The sequence below is a fragment of the Oncorhynchus clarkii genome, chromosome 6 (assembly GCF_045791955.1).
Source record: "Oncorhynchus clarkii lewisi isolate Uvic-CL-2024 chromosome 6, UVic_Ocla_1.0, whole genome shotgun sequence".
NCBI lineage: Eukaryota > Metazoa > Chordata > Actinopteri > Salmoniformes > Salmonidae > Oncorhynchus > Oncorhynchus clarkii.
Window position 1 is genome coordinate 88,877,656 of NC_092152.1, and position 20,911 is coordinate 88,898,566.

General features: G+C 44.5%; 3 protein-coding genes across 13 annotated transcripts in view; 1 reads left to right on the forward strand and 2 right to left on the reverse strand.

The window, feature by feature from the left end:
• Positions 1 to 5,686, reverse strand: part of LOC139411776 (troponin T, fast skeletal muscle isoforms-like) — a 32,687-nt gene extending 27,001 nt beyond the window's left edge. For all 7 annotated transcript variants that reach the window (XR_011634641.1, XM_071158515.1, XM_071158517.1 and 4 more), the window contains exons 1-3: positions 5,592 to 5,686; positions 1,726 to 1,764; positions 1,339 to 1,352 (exon numbers count right to left, since the gene is read on the reverse strand). Coding sequence is in view for 6 of the 7 variants with exons in the window: in XM_071158515.1 (XP_071014616.1) it covers positions 1,339 to 1,352; positions 1,726 to 1,764; positions 5,592 to 5,659 (121 nt within the window). In the remaining variant the exon portion in view is untranslated. The remainder of the gene's footprint in view (positions 1 to 1,338; positions 1,353 to 1,725; positions 1,765 to 5,591) is intronic.
• Positions 5,687 to 10,870: 5,184 nt separating this feature from the next.
• On the forward strand, positions 10,871 to 20,625 carry LOC139411814 (uncharacterized). Its single transcript, XM_071158554.1, has 3 exons — positions 10,871 to 11,050; positions 17,739 to 18,702; positions 20,265 to 20,625. Exons 2-3 carry the CDS (start codon positions 17,759 to 17,761, stop codon positions 20,623 to 20,625), a joined length of 1,305 nt encoding a protein of 434 aa, XP_071014655.1. The 5' UTR covers positions 10,871 to 11,050; positions 17,739 to 17,758.
• LOC139411779 (non-muscle caldesmon-like) overlaps positions 16,363 to 20,911 on the reverse strand; it is a 72,355-nt gene continuing 67,806 nt past the window's right edge. For all 5 annotated transcript variants that reach the window (XM_071158520.1, XM_071158519.1, XM_071158518.1 and 2 more), the window contains one exon: positions 16,363 to 17,287. In XM_071158520.1, coding sequence (XP_071014621.1) covers positions 17,262 to 17,287 — 26 coding nt within the window. In that variant the 3' untranslated portion in view covers positions 16,363 to 17,261. The remainder of the gene's footprint in view (positions 17,288 to 20,911) is intronic.

Consider the following 20,911-nt stretch of genomic DNA (forward strand, 5'->3'; position numbering starts at 1 on the left):
TGTATCCTGTCTAGGAGGACAGTATACCATCATCTAGGGCTGTGTCCTGTCTAGGAGGACAGTATACCATCATCTAGGGCTGTGTCCAGTCTAGGAGGACTGTAATTCCATCATCTAGGGCTGTATCCTGTCTAGGAGGACAGGACAGTATACCATCATCTAGGGATGTGTCCTGTCTAGGAGGACGGTATACCATCATCTAGAGCTGTGTCCAGTCTAGGAGGACAGTATACCATCATCTAGGGCTGTATCCTGTCTAGGAGGACAGTATACCATCATCTAGGGCTGTGTCCAGTCTAGGAGGACAGTATACCATCATCTAGGGCTGTGTCCTGTCTAGGAGGACAGTATACCATCATCTAGGGCTGTGTCCTGTCTAGGAGGACAGTATACCATCATCTAGGGTTGTATCCTGTCTAGGAGGACAGTATACCATCATCTAGGGCTGTGTCCAGTCTAGGAGGACAGTATACCATCATCTAGGGTTGTATCCTGTCTAGGAGGACAGTATACCATCATCTAGGGCTGTGTCCAGTCTAGGAGGACGGTATACCATCATCTAGGGCTGTGTCCAGTCTAGGAGGACAGTATACCATCATCTAGGGTTGTATCCTGTCTAGAAGGACAGTATACCATCATCTAGGGCTGTGTCCAGTCTAGGAGGACAGTATACCATCATCTAGGGCTGTGTCCTGTCTAGGAGGACAGTATACCATCATCTAGGGTTGTATCCTGTCTAGGAGGACAGTATACCATCATCTAGGGCTGTGTCCAGTCTAGGAGGACGGAATACAGCACATGATTTTGACATATTTTCAGTATTAATGACAAAATGGCAAAAGATAATTGTCTTACTTCCTCAGGTAAAAGACAATTGCCAGAATTAATGGGCCTGTATTGCGGACCCCATTGCCTGACAATATGTACATCAAACTCAAATCTAATGATATAGTCTTTGATATTAACATTATCTTTCACTGAGTGAAGCCAAACCTGCACAGAAATAGACAGACTTCAACCCTTTTAGAAGGTTAGAAGAAACATGTAATTAATATCACCACTGCTGATACACAGTGTAAAAGAGTTCAGGCTTAACAACAGTATCTTTACATGATTATAAAGTAAACACAGAGTTGAGGACAGACGGGTTGAGAATGGACACCATCTGTCTGTTCTTCTGGAACCCAGTTGGGGGAGACACAGCTTTAAGAATAGAGGAAGCTGTTGTACAGAAGGCTTCAACTCCACCTTGTTTAATTACATGTGGAGATACGTATCACTGATCATTAAAGTAAGAGTAGATTCTTTCAACGTAATATTGTTAATTTTTCCACTTACCCTCGATCTGATCACTGAAAAATAACAACAGTATACAGTTAACATCAAAAGGTTCATTTAACTTAGAGTTATCAGTCCAACTGCTCTCTTCAGTAATAGAAATCACCATTCCTACCTGCATTAACTAAAACTTTAATGTCACCACCGATAAACCTCATGTCTATCCTGTTTCACTCCAACTGCAATGATTTACTAACAAGATACCCAGTGGTCAGGTTGTAAATGTCTCAGTCCCACTGATAGCACCAAAACGTAATACATTTAGTTCGTTGTAAACTATTTGGTAGCTAATGAGCCTAACAAGGAAATTAAATCCTCAATCATAAAATAAATGAAACTAAATTAAAATGAAAGGAATAAAATGAATGATAAAATGTGAATACTTACACTTCCTCAGTGTCAGACATGGTGACGGTGGATTTACACCTGGAAGAAAAGTAGGAAGGTTTCTTCATTTAAATGTGTTATTTTATTGTAGGATGTTTTCCCCCCTTTCATCTGAAGGAGAATACCAGGGTAATACAAGGGAGGGGGGGGGGGAGATACCTGGGTAATACAAGGGAGGGGGGGGGGGATACCTGGGTAATACAAGGAAAGGGGAGGGGGGGGGGATACCTGGGTAATACAAGGAAAGGGGAGGGGGGGGATAACTGGGTAATACAAGGAAGGGGGGGGGGGGGATACCTGGGTAATACAAGGAAGGGGAAAGGGGGGGGGATACCTAGGTAATACAAGGAAGGGGAAAGGGGGGGGGATACCTAGTCAGTTGTACAACTGAATGTATTTAACTGAAATGGTGTCTTCCTCATTTAACCCAACCCCTCTGAATCAGAGAGGTGCGGGGAAGGGAGGGGGGGGGGGGGGGCTGCCTTAACCGACACACTGCTGAGGTAAGTTATATCCTCTTCATTCACATCCTTCCAACAACTTTTGACATCATTTGTAGGTTAAAACGTCCCTAAGGTGCACTGAAAGGACAACTTAGTGTCATGTAGTACACACGACACGCTAACACATCTCCTCATCCTCCTTCATGTCTCCGAAGCCCTCGGCTGTACAGGACGTGGAAGAACTCTCATTTCTAATCCTTTCGGATATATATATAAAGTGTCCTAAGAGGGTTCTTTCACACCTAGTGGTCCAAGACAGCTGCAGATGTCCTTCAGGCTTAGTCCTTTAGGATCTTATTACCCCGACTCAGCTGAGACCTTCTCTGTCCACATAGCTCCCAAATCCACCCTCTCCTCTTCTCCATGTCTGGGCATCGTGGTCATTCATCACAACAAAGAAGGAATAAGTGATGATGGTAAGGAGAAGTCTGAGGATCTTTCCTGATTGGTTGGGGGGTCGACAAGACCATTCGGTTGACCCTTTGTGGTTCGTTTGGTTAACTTGTGATATTAAAGACTGGTTGACGATGACGACGCGCCTCCACCAGACTAACACTAAAACTATATAAAAACATTTGGTTGAAAATCGATCCTATTTTTTTTTTGTGTAAAAAAATTCTACAAATCCTGTTTGTTGGTATGAGAACATGGCACGTGTGTATGTGTGTGTGTGTCTGTGTTGTGTGTGCCCATTTGAAGATTTCCTTGGGTTTGCGCCCCATGGTCGAGGTCGGCTGCGACAGAGCCTGGGCTCGAACCCAGTGTCTCTGGCGGCACAGCCTTGGACCACTACGCCACCCGAGAGGCCCCAAGAGATGTAACCTTCGACCCATAACCCTCAGTCTAGAGCAGCTGTATCTCCATAGCTGTTTGAACCTGATACAAAACACTGTACTGCTCTATAGCAATGGTGACCTGTCTAAACGGACTATCGCCCCGTAGCACTCACATCTGGAATCATGAAATGCTTTGAAAAAGGCTTTTTTGCATGGCTCACGTCAACATCATCATCCCAGACACCCTTGGACCCACTCCAATTCGCATACCGCCCCCCCCCAAACAGATCCACAGACAAGAGGAACACGTATGTGAGAACGCTGTTCATTGACTGCAGATCAACGTTCAACACCGTAGTGTCCTCCAAGCTCATCACACTAAGCTCAGGTCCTAAAAATGTTCCATTTTAGCTGCACCATTGAGAGGATCCTGACTAGCTGCATCACCGCCTGGTGTGGCAACTGATTGGCATCCGACCGTAAGGCGCTACAGAAGGAGGTACGTTCGGCCCATCACTGGGGTCGAGCATTCTGCCATCCAGGACCTTTATACCGGACGTCAGAGAATGGCCCTATACCAGAGAATGGCCCGTCAGAGAATGGCCCTATACCAGAGAATGGCCCGTCAGAGAATGGCCCTATACTAGAGAATGGCCCGTCAGAGAATGGCCCTATACTAGAGAATGGCCCGTCAGAGAATGGCCCTATACTAGAGAATGGCCCGTCAGAGAATGGCCCTATACCAGAGAATGGCCCGTCAGAGAATGGCCCTATACCTGAGAATGGCCCGTCAGAGAATGGCCCTATACCAGAGAATGGCCCGTCAGAGAATGGCCCTATAAATTGTCAAAGACTGCGGCCACCCAGGTCATAGACTGTTCTCTCTGCCATAAGACCTAGTTAGTTAAATAGTCAACCAAACAGCTACCTGGACTGTCTGCATTGACCCTTTTTGACTCATCAAATACGCCGCTGTTATTGTTTATTATCTATCCTGTTGCCTAGTTACTTTACCCCTACCTATACAGTATGCACACATCTACCTCCATGACCTCTTACCCCTGCACATTGACTTGGTACTGTTACCCGGTGTTACCCCAAGTTATCATTACTCATTTAGTATTTATTCTTTGTGTTATTATTTTTCTATTTTTCTCTCTCTACGTTGTTGGGAAGGGCCCGTCAGTAAGCATTTCACTGTTAGTCTACACCTGTTGTTTCTCTCTCTACATTGTTGGGAAGGGCCCGTCAGTAAGCATTTCACTGTTAGTCTACACCTGTTGTTTCTCTCTACGTTGTTGGGAAGGGCCCGTCAGTAAGCATTTCACTGTTAGTCTACACCTGTTGTTTCTCTCTACGTTGTTGGGAAGGGCCCGTCAGTAAGCATTTCACTGTTAGTCTACACCTGTTGTTTCTCTCTACGTTGTTGGGAAGGGCCCATCAGCATTTCACTGTTAGTCTACACCTGTTGTTTCTCTCTACGTTGTTGGGAAGGGCCCGTCAGAAAGCATTTCACTGTTAGTCTACACCTGTTGTTTCTCTCTACGTTGTTGGGAAGGGCCCATCAGCATTTCACTGTTAGTCTACACCTGTTTTTATTTAATTTTTTATTTTACCTTTGTGCAAGTCAGTTAAGAACAAATTCTTATTTTCAATGACGGCCTAGGAACAGTGGCTGTTCAGGGGCAGAACGACAGATTTCAGCTTGGGGGTTTGAACTTGCAACCTTCCGGTTTCTAGTCCAACGCTCTTACCACTAGGCTACCCTGCCGCCCCTGTTGTTTCTCTCTCTACGTTGTTGGGAAGGGCCCGTCAGCATTTCACTGTTAGTCTACACCTGTTTATAAACCAAGTGACAAAAACATTTTCGATTTGATTTAGCATCCAGGGATTGTCCACACAAAACACATAAAAACACCTTGAAAACAAGTATTGTATTGACCTATCTGTATCTAGAAAGCATTGACTCAATCTATTTTCTCTTTCGGTCAATTTAAACCATTTAAAGTTGTCTAATGAAAATTGTTGTCTTAAAAATGATATACTACCAAACTCCAAACAGAAGAAACTGAACTATTTCAGTGTTTCAGACTGTTTACAGTGCTGCACGTAAACTTAGAGAGTAAACTTAGAGATGTTTCAAATGTTTTGCAATTGTGAGACGTGTCCCACAGTCCAACATCCGGGCTCAGATGCCCCCAGCAGTCTGGCTGGAGCAGCTTAGATTACAACCAGCAGTTAGTACCAGCTCCATACGTTAGTAGGCTATAGATTCTCCTATGGTAAATCTACTGTGACATTGGGAGAGACCACTTCCTCTTCCTAGACTCCAGTTCTATACGTTAGTAGGCTACAGATTCTCCTATGGTAAATCTACTGTGACAGTAGGAGAGACCACTTCCTCTTCCTGGACTCGTAAATCACTGTCTCTTTATCCACCTCTGTCTGTCTCTCTGTATCAGTGGCACGTACCTGCCCAGGAATATTAACAAACCCTCTATAATAAACACAGGAATCAATCACTCTTAAACAATTGATTGTTGTGTTTCTCAAACCCTTTGTCTTTCTATCTATCTTTCTTTCTTACCTCAGAAAAGTTGAAAGAAGTGAGACTCCTTGGCGACGGATGGGGAGACTGGCTGTAACTCTTCTCATCAAATAAGTCCTTGTGTTATAGTGATATTTGATCTGGTCAAGCTGCTCATTGGCTGGGGTCTGACAGTGTGAGGTAGGGCCTGCGGCATCTTAACACCCTCAATAAGGAGATGGATGAAGGTGGGGAGTTGGGGGGGGGGGGGGGTAAGGAGGGATAAGAGAAGGAGTGGGGTTCTGGTTGTGGAAAAGAAGCAGCTGAGATGCTATATTTATATCTATATTTGTCGTGAGCAGCAGCAGAACTGATAGGGTGAGTAATGGGGATCCCAGTGGGCATAACCTGCTGGAGTCTGGAGGGTTATACATCAGCGGCTTGGAACGCGGACAATGTCCCCCTGTGTGTTCTACCAGCAGGAATACACAGTCAGTCAGTCAGTCAGTCAGTCTGTCAGTCATTCTGTCATTACTGAGTCCAGTCATGGGATAGGAGAGGAGAGGGCGGTGTACTTTACAGACTACAAACCAGTCAGTTATTATGTTACATCTTCTAGCATTTTGATCATTATTGGATATACTGTACCTGTAGTGTTCTGTGTACCTCATGTCTACCAGACGTTATAATATCAAGTATTAGATATACTGTACCTGTAGTGTTCTGTGTACTTCATGTCTACCAGACGTTATAATATCAGGTATTAGATATGCTGTACCTGTAGTGTTCTGTGTACTTCATGTCTACCAGACGTTATAATATCAGGTATTAGATATACTGTACCTGTAGTGTTCTGTGTACTTCATGTCTTCCAGACGTTATAATATCAGGTATTAGATATACTGTACCTGTAGTGTTCTGTGTACTTCATGTCTACCAGACGTTATAATATCAGGTATTATATATACTGTACCTGTAGTGTTCTGTGTACTTCATGTCTTCCAGACGTTATAATATCAGGTATTAGATATACTGTACCTGTAGTGTTCTGTGTACTTCATGTCTTCCAGACGTTATAATATCAGGTATTAGATATACTGTACCTGTAGTGTTCTGTGTACTTCATGTCTACCAGACGTTATAATATCAGGTATTATATATACTGTACCTGTAGTGTTCTGTGTACTTCATGTCTTCCAGACGTTATAATATCAGGTATTAGATATACTGTACCTGTAGTGTCCTGTGTACTTCATGTCCTCCAGACATTATAATATCAGGTATTGGATGTTTTGGGAGGCATTTTGATGAAATTATGTGTGCTTTGACAACTTTATTCATTTCTGTGTAACTTATCTTCTGACATCTTTTGTATATTTATACTGTGTCTACATGCATGGTTAAAAAAATGGTGTATATATTTTCTTATTAATTTGTACCTGTATGTTGGTAACCCGATTTGCATATGTATACATATGCATGTTACATAATTTACATATTCATGTTCATGTGATGTGTTTTCATATTCTTTTGTATTTGTTAACCTGTTTACATGACAGGGCACCTGCATAGTACTCAACCATGCTGCTGCACCCTTTCACTAAGTTGATCACGGCCTCAGAGAGAAGAGGACACACCCACTGACATGCCGGCCTATCATATGGAACTCCCTCCTTCCTCTCTACACAACACCACACCCACCGACATGCCGGCCTATCATATGGAACTCCCTCCTTCCTCTCTACACAACACCACACCCACTGACATGCCGGCCTATCATATGGAGCTCCCTCCTTCCTCTCTACACAACACCACACCCACCGACATGCCGGCCTATCATATGGAGCTCCCTCCTTCCTATCTACTCAACACTTGGTATGGCTCCATGTTCAGGTGGCCCACTTGTTGGCTAGACCAGAGGTGGTCTCCATACTGGATGTGTGAGCAGGCTCCTGTCTGCCTCTAGGGGTTGTTGTGTAGGAGCAGCAGAACAGGAACAGGAGCAGGAGCAGGAACAGGAACAGGAACAGGAGCAGGAACAGGAGCAGCAGAACAGGAGCAGGAGAAGGAACAGGAGCAGCAGAGCAGGAGCAGGAGAAGGAGCAGGAACAGGAACAGGAACAGGAGAAGGAGCAGGAACAGGAACAGGAACAGGAGCAAGAACAGGAGCAAGAACAGGAGCAGGAAAAGGAGCAAAAACAGGAGCAGGAGCAGGAACAGGAACAGGAGCAGGAACAGGAACAGAAGCAGGAACAGGAACAGGAGCAAGAACAGGAGCAGGAACAGGAGCAGGAACAGAAACAGGAGCAGGAGCAAGAACAGGAGCAGGAACAGGAGCAGGAACAGGAACAGGAGCAGGAGCAGGAAGAGGAGCTGCAGAACAGGAGCAGGAGAAGGAACAGGAGCAGCAGAGCAGGAGCAAGAGAAGGAGCAGGAGCAGGAACAGGAACAGGAGCAAGAACAGGAGCAGGAACAGGAACAGGAGCAGGAACAGGAACAGAAGCAGGAACAGGAACAGGAGCAAGACCAGCAGCAGGAACAGGAGCAAAAAATGGAGCAGGAACAGGAACAGGAGCAGGAACAGGAACAGGAGCAGGAGCAGCTGTTTGGGGTTTTAGGCTGGGTTTCTGGGTTTCTGTACAGCACTTTGAGATATCAGCTGATGTACGAAGGGCTATATAAAATAAATGTGATTGATTGAACAGGAACAGGAGCAGCAGAACAGGAGCAGGAGCAGGAACAGGAGCAGCTGAGCAGGAGCAGGAGAAGGAGAAGGAGCAGGAACAGGAACAGGAGCAGGAGCAAGATCAGGAGCAGTAGCAGGAACAGGAACAGGAACAGGAACAGGAACAGGAACAGGAGCAGGAACAGGAGCAGGAACAGGAACAGGAGCAGGAACAGGAAAAGGAGCAGGAGCAGGAGCAGGAACAGGAACAGGAGCAGGAACAGGAGCAGGAACAGGAGCAGGAACAGGAGTAGGAACATGAACAGGAGCAGGAACAGGAACAGGAACAGGAACAGTCCAGATCAGGTCATACTCAGAGTAGATCAGCAGGTTCTTTCTGCAGGGCGTGGCCTGGTAATATATCTCAGGTGGTTGTGGAAACCCCCTGCCTCCCTGGGTACAGATAGCTCTGTGGTTGTGGAAACACCCTGCCTCCCTGGGTACAGATAGCTCTGTGGTTGTGGAAACACCCTACCTTCCTGGGTACAGATAGCTCTGTGGTTGTGGAAACACCCTGACTTCCTGGGTACAGACAGCTCTGTGGTTGTGGAACCACCCTTCCTTCCTGGGTACAGATAGCTATGTGGTTGTGGAAACACCCTGCCTCCCTGGGTACAGATAGCTCTGTGGTTGTGGAAACACCCTGCCTCCCTGGGTACAGATAGCTCTGTGGTTGTGGAAACCCCCTGTCATCCTGGGTACAGATAGCTCTGTGCTTGTGGAAACACCCTGCCTCCCTGGGTACAGATAGCTCTGTGGTTGTGGAAACACCCTGCCTTCCTGGGTACAGATAGATCTGTGGTTGTGGAAACACCCTGACTTCCTGGGTAAAGACAGCTCTGTGGTTGTGAAACACCCTGCCTCCCTGGGTACAGATAGCTCTGTGGTTGTGGAAACACCCTGCCTTCCTGGGTACAGATAGATCTGTGGTTGTGGAAACACCCTGACTTCCTGGGTAAAGACAGCTCTGTGGTTGTGAAACACCCTGCCTCCCTGGGTACAGATAGCTATGTGGTTGTGGAAACACCCTGCCTCCCTGGGTACAGATAGCTCTGTGGTTGTGGAAACACCCTGCCTTCCTGGGTACAGATAGCTCTGTGGTTGTGGAAACACCCTGCCTCCCTACAGGTAGCTCTGCAGCTGTCATGGTCCTGCCTCGGTACAGGTAGCTCTGTAGCTGTCATGGTCCTGCCTCGGGAACATTTAGCTCTGTAGCTGTCATGGTCCTGCCTCGGTACAGGTAGCTCTGTAGCTGTCATGGTCCTGCCTCGGTACAGGTAGCTCTGTAGCTGTCATGGTCCTGCCTCGGTACAGGTAGCTCTGTAGCTGTCATGGTCCTGCCTCGGTACAGGTAGCTCTGTAGCTGTCATGGTCCTGCCTCGGTACAGGTAGCTCTGTAGCTGTCATGGTCCTGCCTCGGTACAGGTAGCTCGGTAGCTGTCATGGTCCTGCCGCGGTACAGGTAGCTCTGTAGCTGTCATGGTCCTGCCTCGGTACAGGTAGTTCTGTAGCTGTCATGGTCCTGCCGCGGTACAGGTAGCTCTGTAGCTGTCATGGTCCTGCCTCGGTACAGGTAGCTCTGTAGCTGTCATGGTCCTGCCTCGGGAACAGGTAGCTCTGTAGCTGTCATGGTCCTGCCTCGGGAACAGGTAGCTCTGTAGCTGTCATGGTCCTGCCTCGGTACAGGTAGCTCTGTAGCTGTCATGGTCCTGCCTCGGTACAGGTAGCTCTGTAGATGTCATGGTCCTGCCTCGGTACAGGTAGCTCTGTAGCTGTCATGGTCCTGCCTCGGTACAGGTAGCTCTGTAGCTGTCATGGTCCTGCCTCGGTACAGGTAGCTCTGTAGCAGTCATGGTCCTGCCTCGGTACAGGTAGCTCTGTAGCTGTCATGGTCCTGCCTCGGTACAGGTAGCTCTGTAGCTGTCATGGTCCTGCCTCGGTACAGGTAGCTCTGTAGCTGTCATGGTCCTGCCTCGGTACAGGTAGCTCTGTAGCTGTCATGGTCCTGCCTCGGTACAGGTAGCTCTGTAGCTGTCATGGTCCTGCCTCGGTACAGGTAGCTCTGTAGCTGTCATGGTCCTGCCTCGGTACAGGTAGCTCTGTAGCTGTCATGGTCCTGCCTCGGTACAGGTAGCTCTGTAGCTGTCATGGTCCTGCCTCGGTACAGGTAGCTCTGTAGCTGTCATGGTCCTGCCTCGGTACAGGTAGCTCTGTAGCTGTCATGGTCCTGCCTCGGTACAGGTAGCTCTGTAGCTGTCATGGTCCTGCCTCGGTACAGGTAGCTCTGTAGCAGTCATGGTCCTGCCTCGGTACAGGTAGCTCTGTAGCTGTCATGGTCCTGCCTCGGTACAGGTAGCTCTGTAGCTGTCATGGTCCTGCCTCGGTACAGGTAGCTCTGTAGCTGTCATGGTCCTGCCTCGGTACAGGTAGCTCTGTAGCTGTCATGGTCCTGCCTCGGTACAGGTAGCTCTGTAGCTGTCATGGTCCTGCCTCGGTACAGTTAGCTCTGTAGCTGTCATGGTCCTGCCTCGGTACAGGTAGCTCTGTAGCTGTCATGGTCCTGCCTCGGTGCTGCGCTGGCTCCAGTTCTGCTGTCACAGTGGAACAGGTACTGGGTGCATCAGGGTTTTATTTTTGGAGTGGTTGCCGACGGGAGATCGTTGCCCCGCTATGGTAGACAGGGTTCAGCTCACTCAGTCCAAGATGACCCTGCCTCTGTGAGGTTACACGCCAGTCTGGGATTATAGCAGCCGAGGCCAGCCAGAGAGTTTGCCCCTAACTAGGAATCCCTAAGGTAAACACAATGTAATTCAGTGTGTGTCCGTGTGATTGGCTAGATCATGTTACTGTCCTGTTATGTGTTGCATTTGCATGGACGGGGGAGTAGGCCAACTACATCTGTTGGGGATTTGCTCCCCGGAAATGCATTTGAACCTCTCAAAACGCCATGAATATGATCAATTAAACAAAAAAAAGTTAGCATGTGTAGACCTACACTTAAACATGTTGCACGTTTTGCATCAGTAATGAACAGATGAACGGTATCTGCCTAGCAACACAATCTCTGTTATATCACTGGACTGGAAAATGTACTTCTGAAGAAATAAAGACAGATTCTAATGTACGTTGTGATATTTGGATGTGTTTTCTGTGTACAGTGACAGTATACGCCTGTAAAAGTGAATTATTCTCTGTTTGACAGTATAACAAGACAAAAATAGCAAACTGCTATATTAATAAACTGGCGGCAAATTTGACTAAAATTAATTTTGTCGACAAAAAAAACGGGTGATTGTGGACATACAACTCAGTTTTCCGATCGTCATTTGACATCGTTTATGTCTGTTTTTACTTGTGGTTGATTTCACTGTTCTAAAGTAAAGGAGTTTAACTTGAGGTCAGAGGACAGTGCCAAGTTAATCTTACACTTTCCATGACAGCTACAGAGCTACCTGTACCGGATTTTGAGAACTAGACAAGGAGAGAGGACAGGACGTGAGGAGTATACAATTGAGTATGCAATTTGATGTCTTCCCATGCGGTGGCCTGGCTGTGGCCTACAGAAGCTGTGGCCTAGTAATGGCCGCGTTCCAGGTCAGCTTTATTGTAGTCGTGCTACTCATCTCAGAAGACTGACAAATCACATTAATTTGGTTCCTGCGACATTTAACACATCTCCTGACGTTGTGAGATCTTATCATCTGTACAGTATGACTGAATAAAAGACGACCTGAAACGTACCCATTGGTTCACAGAGCACAGTGGGATTGATTCACTGCCTGTAGGACAGATAACTGCAGAGAGCAGGTGTCTGGTGTCTCACGATACCTTCCCCCCTCTCTTACCTCAGACTAAAATTAGGCCCTGGACCTTTTCCCAGTGTCCCAAGAGGCAGCCAGACCTATATTAGAGCCCCGGGTGTTTAGGAAACAAAACCTTTCCTTTTCCGCTGTAACAAGCATAACGTGCTACTGTATCTTACGGAACATGTCTGTTGTAAATGGAGGACAGGCTTTATTTTAGAATAGAAATATACAAACTACTTATTTTATGAGCTTGGACTTTTTCTTCCCCCCATTAACAATATTTGCCCGTAGTTCTTTTTAAAGTTCTTCAAGCTCTGTCAAGTTGATGGTTAGTCATTGCCATTTTCAAGTCTTACCATAGATTTTCAAGCCGATTTGAGTCAAAACTGTAACCAGGCTACTCAGGACATTCAATGTCATCTTGGTAAGCAATTTCAAGTGTAGATTTGGCCTTGTATTTTAGGTTATTGTCCTGCTGAAAGATTAATTAATTCCTCAGTGTCTGTTGGAAAGCAGACTAAACCAGGTTTTCCTCTGGGATATTAGCTGTGCTTAGCTCTATTCTGTTTATTTTTATCCTAAGACACTCCTTAGTCCTTAACAAAGTCCTTGCTCATAACAAGCATACCCATAACCTGATGCAACCACCACCATGCTTGAGAATATGAAGAGTGGTACTCAGTGATGTGGTGTGTTGGATTTTCCCCAAACATAATGCTTTGTATTTAGGAGTTTTTTGCAGTATTATTTAAGTGCCTTGTTGTAAACAGGATGCAAGTTTTGGAATATTTGTATTCTGTACAAGCTTCCTTTTTTTCACTCTGTCATTTAGGTTAGTATTGTGGAGTAACTACAATGTTGTTGATCCATCCTCAGTTTTCTCATATCACAACCATTAAATTCTAACTGTTTTAAAGTCACCATTGGCCTCATGCTGAAATGCCTGAGCAGTTTCCTTCCTCTCCGGCAACTGAGTTAGGAAAGATGCCTGTATCTTTGTAGTGACTGGGTGTATTGATGCACCATCCGAAGCCTAATTGATCATTTACCAAGCTGAAAGTGTTGGTGCCCTTTGCGAGGCATTGAAAACTTCCCTTGTCTTTGCGGTTGAGTCTGTGTCAAATTCACTACTCAATTGAGGGAACTTAAAAATGATTGTATGTCTGGGGTACAGATATGGGGTAGTCATTAATAAAGAATGTTAACCACTGTTACTGAACACGGAATGAGTCCATGCAATTTATTAGACATTTTATGAACCACATTTATCCTTCTGAACTTATTTAGGCTTTCCATAACGAAAGGGTTGAATACTTATTGACTAAAGACATTTCAGCTTTTCATTTTTAATTCATTTAAAAAATGTTCAACAAACAATATTCCACTTTCACACTATGGCATATCGTGGTAGATCAGTGACACACTGATCTCAATTGAATCCATTTTAAATTCAGACACAAACACAACATAGTCTGGGTAGTTCCGTATTGTTTCCGTTTCCCAATGATGGAGACCACTGTGCTCTTGGAAACTGTCAACATTGTAGAAATAGTTGAATACCCTTCCCCAGATATATACCTCATCACAGTTCTCTCTCAGAGATCTACTGGCAGTGTATTGGACTCCATGTTACAGTTTCTGATCTGACAACAGTGGGACCTTGTATAGACAGGTGTGTTCCTTTCTAAATCATGTCCAATTTAATTTAACCTGAGCTCAATTTGGCGTGTCATAACAAAGAGATGTGAATACTTATGTAAATGAGATATTTCTGTATTTCATTTTCAATATATATATATTTTTTTAAACAACCATGTTTTCAATTTGTCATTATGGGATATTGTGTGTAGATGGGTGAGAGAAAAATAAATGTAATCCATTTTGAATTCAGGCTTTAACAGAAACAAAATGTGAAATAAGTCAAGGGGTATGAATACTTTCTGAAGGCACTGTATGTAGTACAGTTTTATCTAAAAAGGATACTTCAACATATTATAATCTGAAATTCACTGAGTAGGATGGTCCTCCCCTAAGGATCCCCCACTGCAGGACACAGGTTGCACAGACCGTTGACAGGGCTAATGATCTAAGTGGATTCAACCACAAAAAAAATGACTAAGCAAGCTAGAACAACAAATGAAAGGGAGTCATAAAAAACGACCTCTTTGCTACAACCCCTCCTGGGTTGGGTAAGTTATGTCACCTGATCATCTGTAATGTAGGCTATATGAATCAGCTAGTTAGATATACCATCTGATCATCTCTAATGTAGGCTATATAATTCAGCTAGTTAGTTGTCACCTGATCATCTCTAATGTAGGCTATATGAATCAGCTAGTTAGTTATTTCATCTGATCATCTCTAATGTAGCCTAGATGAATCAGCTAGTTAGATATATAATCTGATCACCTCTAATGTAGTCTAGATGAATCAGCTAGTTAGATATATAATCTGATCATCTCTAATGTAGTCTAGATGAATCAGCTAGTTAGATATATCATCTGATCACCTCTAATGTAGTCTAGATGAATCAGCTAGTTAGATATATAATCTGATCATCTCTAATGTAGTCTAGATGAATCAGCTAGTTAGATATATAATCTGATCATCTCTAATGTAGTCTAGATGAATCAGCTAGTTAGATATATAATCTGATCATCTCTAATGTAGTCTAGATGAATCAGCTAGTTAGATATATAATCTGATCATCTCTAATGTAGTCTAGATGAATCAGCTAGTTAGATATATAATCTGATCATCTCTAATGTAGTCTAGATGAATCAGCTAGTTAGATATATAATCTGATCATCTCTAATGTAGTCTAGATGAATCAGCTAGTTAGATATATAATCTGATCACCTCTAATGTAGTCTAGATGAATCAGCTAGTTAGATATATAATCTGATCATCTCTAATGTAGTCTAGATGAATCAGCTAGTTAGATATATAATCTGATCACCTCTAATGTAGTCTAGATGAATCAGCTAGTTAGATATATAATCTGATCATCTCTAATGTAGTCTAGATGAATCAGCTAGTTAGATATATAATCTGATCATCTCTAATGTAGTCTAGATGAATCAGCTAGTTAGATATATAATCTGATCATCTCTAATGTAGTCTAGATGAATCAGCTAGTTAGATATATAATCTGATCATCTCTAATGTAGTCTAGATGAATCAGCTAGTTAGATATATAATCTGACCATCTCTAATGTAGTCTAGATGAATCAGCTAGTTAGATATATAATCTGATCATCTCTAATGTAGTCTAGATGAATCAGCTAGTTAGATATATAATCTGATCATCTCTAATGTAGTCTAGATGAATCAGCTAGTTAGATATATAATCTGATCACCTCTAATGTAGTCTAGATGAATCAGCTAGTTAGATATATAATCTGATCACCTCTAATGTAGTCTAGATGAATCAGCTAGTTATAAGAGAGAAAAGAGTTTAAAAAAAACAGCAGTAATCAACAATATCATCCGAATTGGTTCACAGATGAAAGCAGGTTCACACTGAGCACATGTGACAGACTGGAGAGTCTGGAGACGCCGTGGAGAACGTTCTGCTGCCTGCAACATCCTCCAGCATGACCGGTTTGGCGGTGGGTCAGTCATGGTGTGGGGTGGCATTTCTTTGGGGGGCCGCACAGCCCTCCATGTGCTCGCCAGAGGTAGCCTGACTGCCATTTGGTACCGAGATGAGATCCTCAGACCCCTTGTGAGACCATATGCTGGTGTGGTTGGCCCTGGGTTCCTCCTAATGCAAGACAATGCTAGACCTCATGTGGCTGGAGTGTGTCAGCAGTTCCTGCAAGAGGAAGGCATTGATGCTATGGACTGGCCCGCCCGTTCCCCAGATCTGAATCCAATTGAGCACATCTGGGACATCATGTCTCGCTCCATCCACCAACGCCACGTTGCACCACAGACTGTCCAGAAGTTGGCGGATGCTTTAGTCCAGGTCTGGGAGGAGATCCCTCAGGAGACCATCCACCACCTCATCAGGAGCATGCCCAGTCGTTGTAGGGAGGTCATACAGGCATGTGGAGGCCACACACACTACTGAGCCTCATTTTGACTTGTTTTAAGGACATTACATCAAAGTTGGATCAGCCTGTAGTGTGGTTTTCCACTTTAATTTTGAGTGTGACTCCAAATCCAGACCTCCATGGGTTGATAAATTAGATTTCCATTGCTATTTTTTTTGTGATTTTGTTGTCAGCACATTCAACTATGTAAAGAAAGAAGTATTTAATAAGAATATTTCATTCATTCAGATCTAGGATGTGTTATTTTAGTGTTCCCTTTATTTTTTTGAGCAGTGTATAAACTTTATATGGAGACATGTTTATACTTGCCTCACATATTACGATCCTTATAAAGTAGACACCAAAGGGACTTCTATTGTCTATTTCAACTATTGAGGTTTTATAAAGTTACCCAGCAGCCCCAGGATACCGAAGCCCTTTTAAGAACCTATTTTTAACGAGCCGGTTGTCATGGGATGCCAAATCTATCTAAAGCAGTTTTCATAGAGCCATTAGCAGTGGTTAAATAAAGAGCAGGACAGCTGTGAGGGCTGGCCCACATTACTGAAACAACATGCGCAGACCACAGGATCAGTATACCATGACCTCACCCACTAATGGAAACAACATAGAGATTGATAGAACAACATAGAGATTGATAGAACAACATAGAGATATTGATAGAACAACATAGAGATTGATAGAACAACATAGAGATTGATAGAACAACATAGAGATTGATAGAACCACAGAAATAGGACTTGACTGTTTAAATACTGTTAATACGTCACATCACACAATGGCACATTTACCTCATTCATTTACTTTATTATTATTTTTTTTAATTAAAGTTAAAACAAATAGTAAATGAAAACACATTATTCACTAAAATACATCATGGATAAGATTGTCCAAAATAAACGAGTACAAACATGAATATTTTTGAATAATTTTATATTTTTGACCGTTTGTGAATAATTTTATACCAGGTTGGCAGTGTGTTGCTATAGAGAAAATCAACTGGTTCACATAACATACTGCATATGCTTCAGACACGTTGATCTAAACATAGTTTTTGAGAGGAATATGTCAGCTAAATGAAATGAATGATAAATATGATGTGAAGTGATCGTCGAAATAATCACAGTCCAACGTCTGTTCTTCACAGTTCCTCAAGGCATTGTCCAGCTGAAAATCAAACCAGAAAGAGAAGAGGGATGTCAATGATTCATTTCTATTAATTACAGTAACACACTAGTATGTGGCATCTTCTAATTGGTTTCAAATGTTGTCCGTTTGTAATGAATTTTTCTCTTAATAGAAGCTCACAAAAAAATTAAAGACATGGATTTATTTTATTTTTTTAACTAGTTAAACACAAGTTAAAAACAATATTATTTTCTATGACGGCCTAGGAACAGTGGGTTAACTGCCTGTTCAGGGGCAGAACGACAGATTTGTACCTTGTCAGCTCGGGGGTTTGAACTTGCAACCTTCCGGTTACTAGTCCAACGCTCTAACCACTATGCTAACCTGCCACCCCGGTTAAAGTTTTGGTAGATTTATGTCAAATAAATATATCATTTTGTCATTGAATTCTTTCTGCTTGATGTTTTGTCTTTGTTTTTTGTCTTTTCAGGGGGTTGAAATGAAACGCTGATGGCAGTCAGTTACAGCAATGGACTCCAGCCGGACCTTCCCGACCCCTCCCAGCCTCCCCCTCCCCTGCTGCCCAAACCAGACAAGGCCAATGCCCGGCTGCAGAAACTCATCAAGAAGAGTGCCAAGAAGAAAGCCCGACCCTCCCAGACTCCCATCCCCTTCCGCTCCTGTCTGTCCCCCGTACACGAAGCTTCGGACCTCGAGCACAGCGACACACACTCGACTCCTCCCCGGTCGCCGGACTTCAGTTTCCCCATTAGGCCTCTGTATGATCCACACCCCCCCTCTCCGTTCTCGTTCCCCCCCAGTGGTCCATATGGTAACAATCCTTACGGCCAGACAGGGGTCTTTCCCCCACTGGACTACACCGCTCCCATGCAGACATCAGAGAACCAGGTGGCGCCCCTCTTTGAGTGCTCGTCGTTTATGTTTGACGATGACGACACAGAAAGTATGATGCCACCCTCGCCTCCGCCACCCCCACCCCCACCCCCACCCGTACCTGAGTTCTCACAAGGCCCTGCAGTTCATCTGTATGACTTGTATTCATCTGTAGCACTGAATTCGTCTGGGTCGGTGGCCACGGCAACAGTAGCTCCAGACTCAGTCCCCAGTGTACCACAGTCAACTCCCCCAACTCCATGTTCCCCTAAGATATCAACTCATGTTATGACTCTTTCCCCACCAGTACCTAGTGGTCCGAGCCTGGGTCCGGTTCTGGCACCATTACCCGCTCAGGTCCAAGTTCCAGTCCCACCTCCTGCTCCAGTACTGATGTCAGCGCCAACCCTTCAGACACAACCTCTGACCTCAACCCATCAGGTGACGACACCCAGTAAGCCAAAGGATGAGGCTCCAAAGACCACACCAGTTTTGGTCACTAATAACCTTGGTTCTGAAGATCACATTATGAACAAAGTGGCTTCCAAGAGGGTCAGCACGCAAATAAATCAAGCTAATTCCCATAAAGTCAAACCGTCTGACGTCGTCCCACAAACAATGATTTACACATCCAAGGCAACGTTTTACGAAATCTCCAAGCCTGCACTTCCAGACATAACAGGAGTGAATATATTGTATCAAGGAGCATCGTTATCCACTATACACAGGGAGAAATCACCAATGACTTGTCACCAAAGTGAGCCGGCTATCCCATATAAAGTTTCCGTGGCAAAGACCCCTTCTGGAAGATCGAAAACACCCTCACACCATCCCACAATGGGAAGACTGACACCTGTTTTTGAGATATCGAAAGCCAATCCACTCCTGTTCGCTGCAAGTCCAGTCTTCTTCTCCTCTCGGGATGTGCACGCCTCGGTCGTAAACACAGAGACAGAGAAATACAAGTCACCAATGACTGTTACCAGTGCTCTCTCAGCAGCAACCGAACAACTGAAACCAATTGGATCTCGTTCAGATACAGACATATTCCAAAATAATGGAATTACAACTACCATGGGAGGATCTATGGCTAATTTATCTTCTATGTTCAGCTCCTGTCAGGATGTACACGTCACACAGAGATTCAAGTCGCCAATGGCTATTACCAGTACAGCCCAAACACCCTCAGCAATAACTGTTAACAGTAGAGTTAAATCTCCCTCAACAATACATGTAACCAGTACAGCCCAAACACCCTCAGCAATACCTCTTAACAGTAGAGTCAAATCTCCTCCTTCAATGCCTGTTACCACGACAAGCAATATTCCCTCAGCTGCAGCAGAAGCACTAAAACCAATAGGATCTAACTCTGACAAACATTTACAAGGTCTGACCAGTGTTGAAAGAAGTACAACTCAGACTAATGGAATAACAACCAACATGGAACGGTCTATGGCTACGATATCTTCTGCATTCAGCTCCTATCAAGATGTACATGCTTTGGTTGTAAACAAAGAGACACACAGATACAAGGAGATACAGGATACAACTACTATGCTCGGATTTATGACTAATATATCTCATGCCTTCAGCTCCTATCAAGATGTACATGCCTCAGTCATAAACACACAGAGACACAAGTCACCCATGCCTGTTACGTGTAGAGTTAAATCTCCCCCGGCGATGACTGTTACCAGTACAGCCCAAACTCCCCTAGCAATTCCTGTTGCCAGCAGAGTCAAATCACCCCCATCAATGCCAGTTAACAGTACAGTCAAATCTCCCCCATCAATGCCTGTTACAAGTGCAGCCCAAACTCGCTCAGCAGCCACTGAACAACCAAAATCAGCTGCATCTGCCAGTGCCGGCTCAGTGGAACTTTCACAAGGTGATAGAAATAGGAACCAGACTAGTGGAAGTACAACCACCACTGAAAGATCTACGGCTGAGAGAACTCCCAATGAGATTCTAGAATCAAAGATCGCTGCACGTGACATTGCGGTTTCCAAGCCAACAGTCAAGTTTACAGAACCTCATATGCCGAAAGATAAGATGGATGAAACAACTGAATATGGAACCCCACCTGAGTATCAAAAGCAACAGACCCCATTGTCCACCAAAGGGATACCAAAGATAGCTTCAAATGGATTCAAAGCGCCAACCATTTCAGCTCCACCAAACGGACCCACTGTGCCAATGATCTCAGCACAACCACCTCCAAACACTGTGCTAACGCCAATGATTTCAGCACAACCACCTCCAAACACTGTGCTAACGCCAATGATTTCAGCACAACCACCTCCAAACACTGTGCTAACGCCAATGATTTCAGCACAACCACCTCCAAACACTGTGCTAACGCCAATGATCTCAGCACAACCACCTCCAAACACTGTGCTAACGCCAATGATCTCAGCACAACCACCTCCAAACACTGTGCTAACGCCAATGATTTCATCACCTCAATCTCCATTGACCCCTAGATACCCAGACTCTCCTATAATTGGCTTACGTAAAGTTCTGGCACCATTGATAGAGCATAAAAAGACCCCTACATCCCAAAAAACTAAAACACGGTCAACATATTACGGACTGACTCCGGCTGAGTATGTTGCCTATGGTGGGATCCGGACATACTACGGTCCTTCTGGACCTAAAGCTAACGAATCAACACCATCACCACCCACAGCACAGACTAATGGATTACCAAATGGGCCTCGTCCTCCTTTCATCTCTAAACCTGAAACATCCCCCGTAGGATCAAACACA

Excerpts from the sequence above, each read along its gene's own strand:
- LOC139411814 (XM_071158554.1), top strand. The coding sequence starts at position 17,759 with ATGGCAGTCAGTTACAGCAATGGACTCCAGCCGGACCTTCCCGACCCC. Across the intron at positions 18,703-20,264 it reads GCTTCCAAGAGGGTCAGCAC|GGATACCAAAGATAGCTTCA; the intron begins GCAAATAAATCA and ends TGTCCACCAAAG.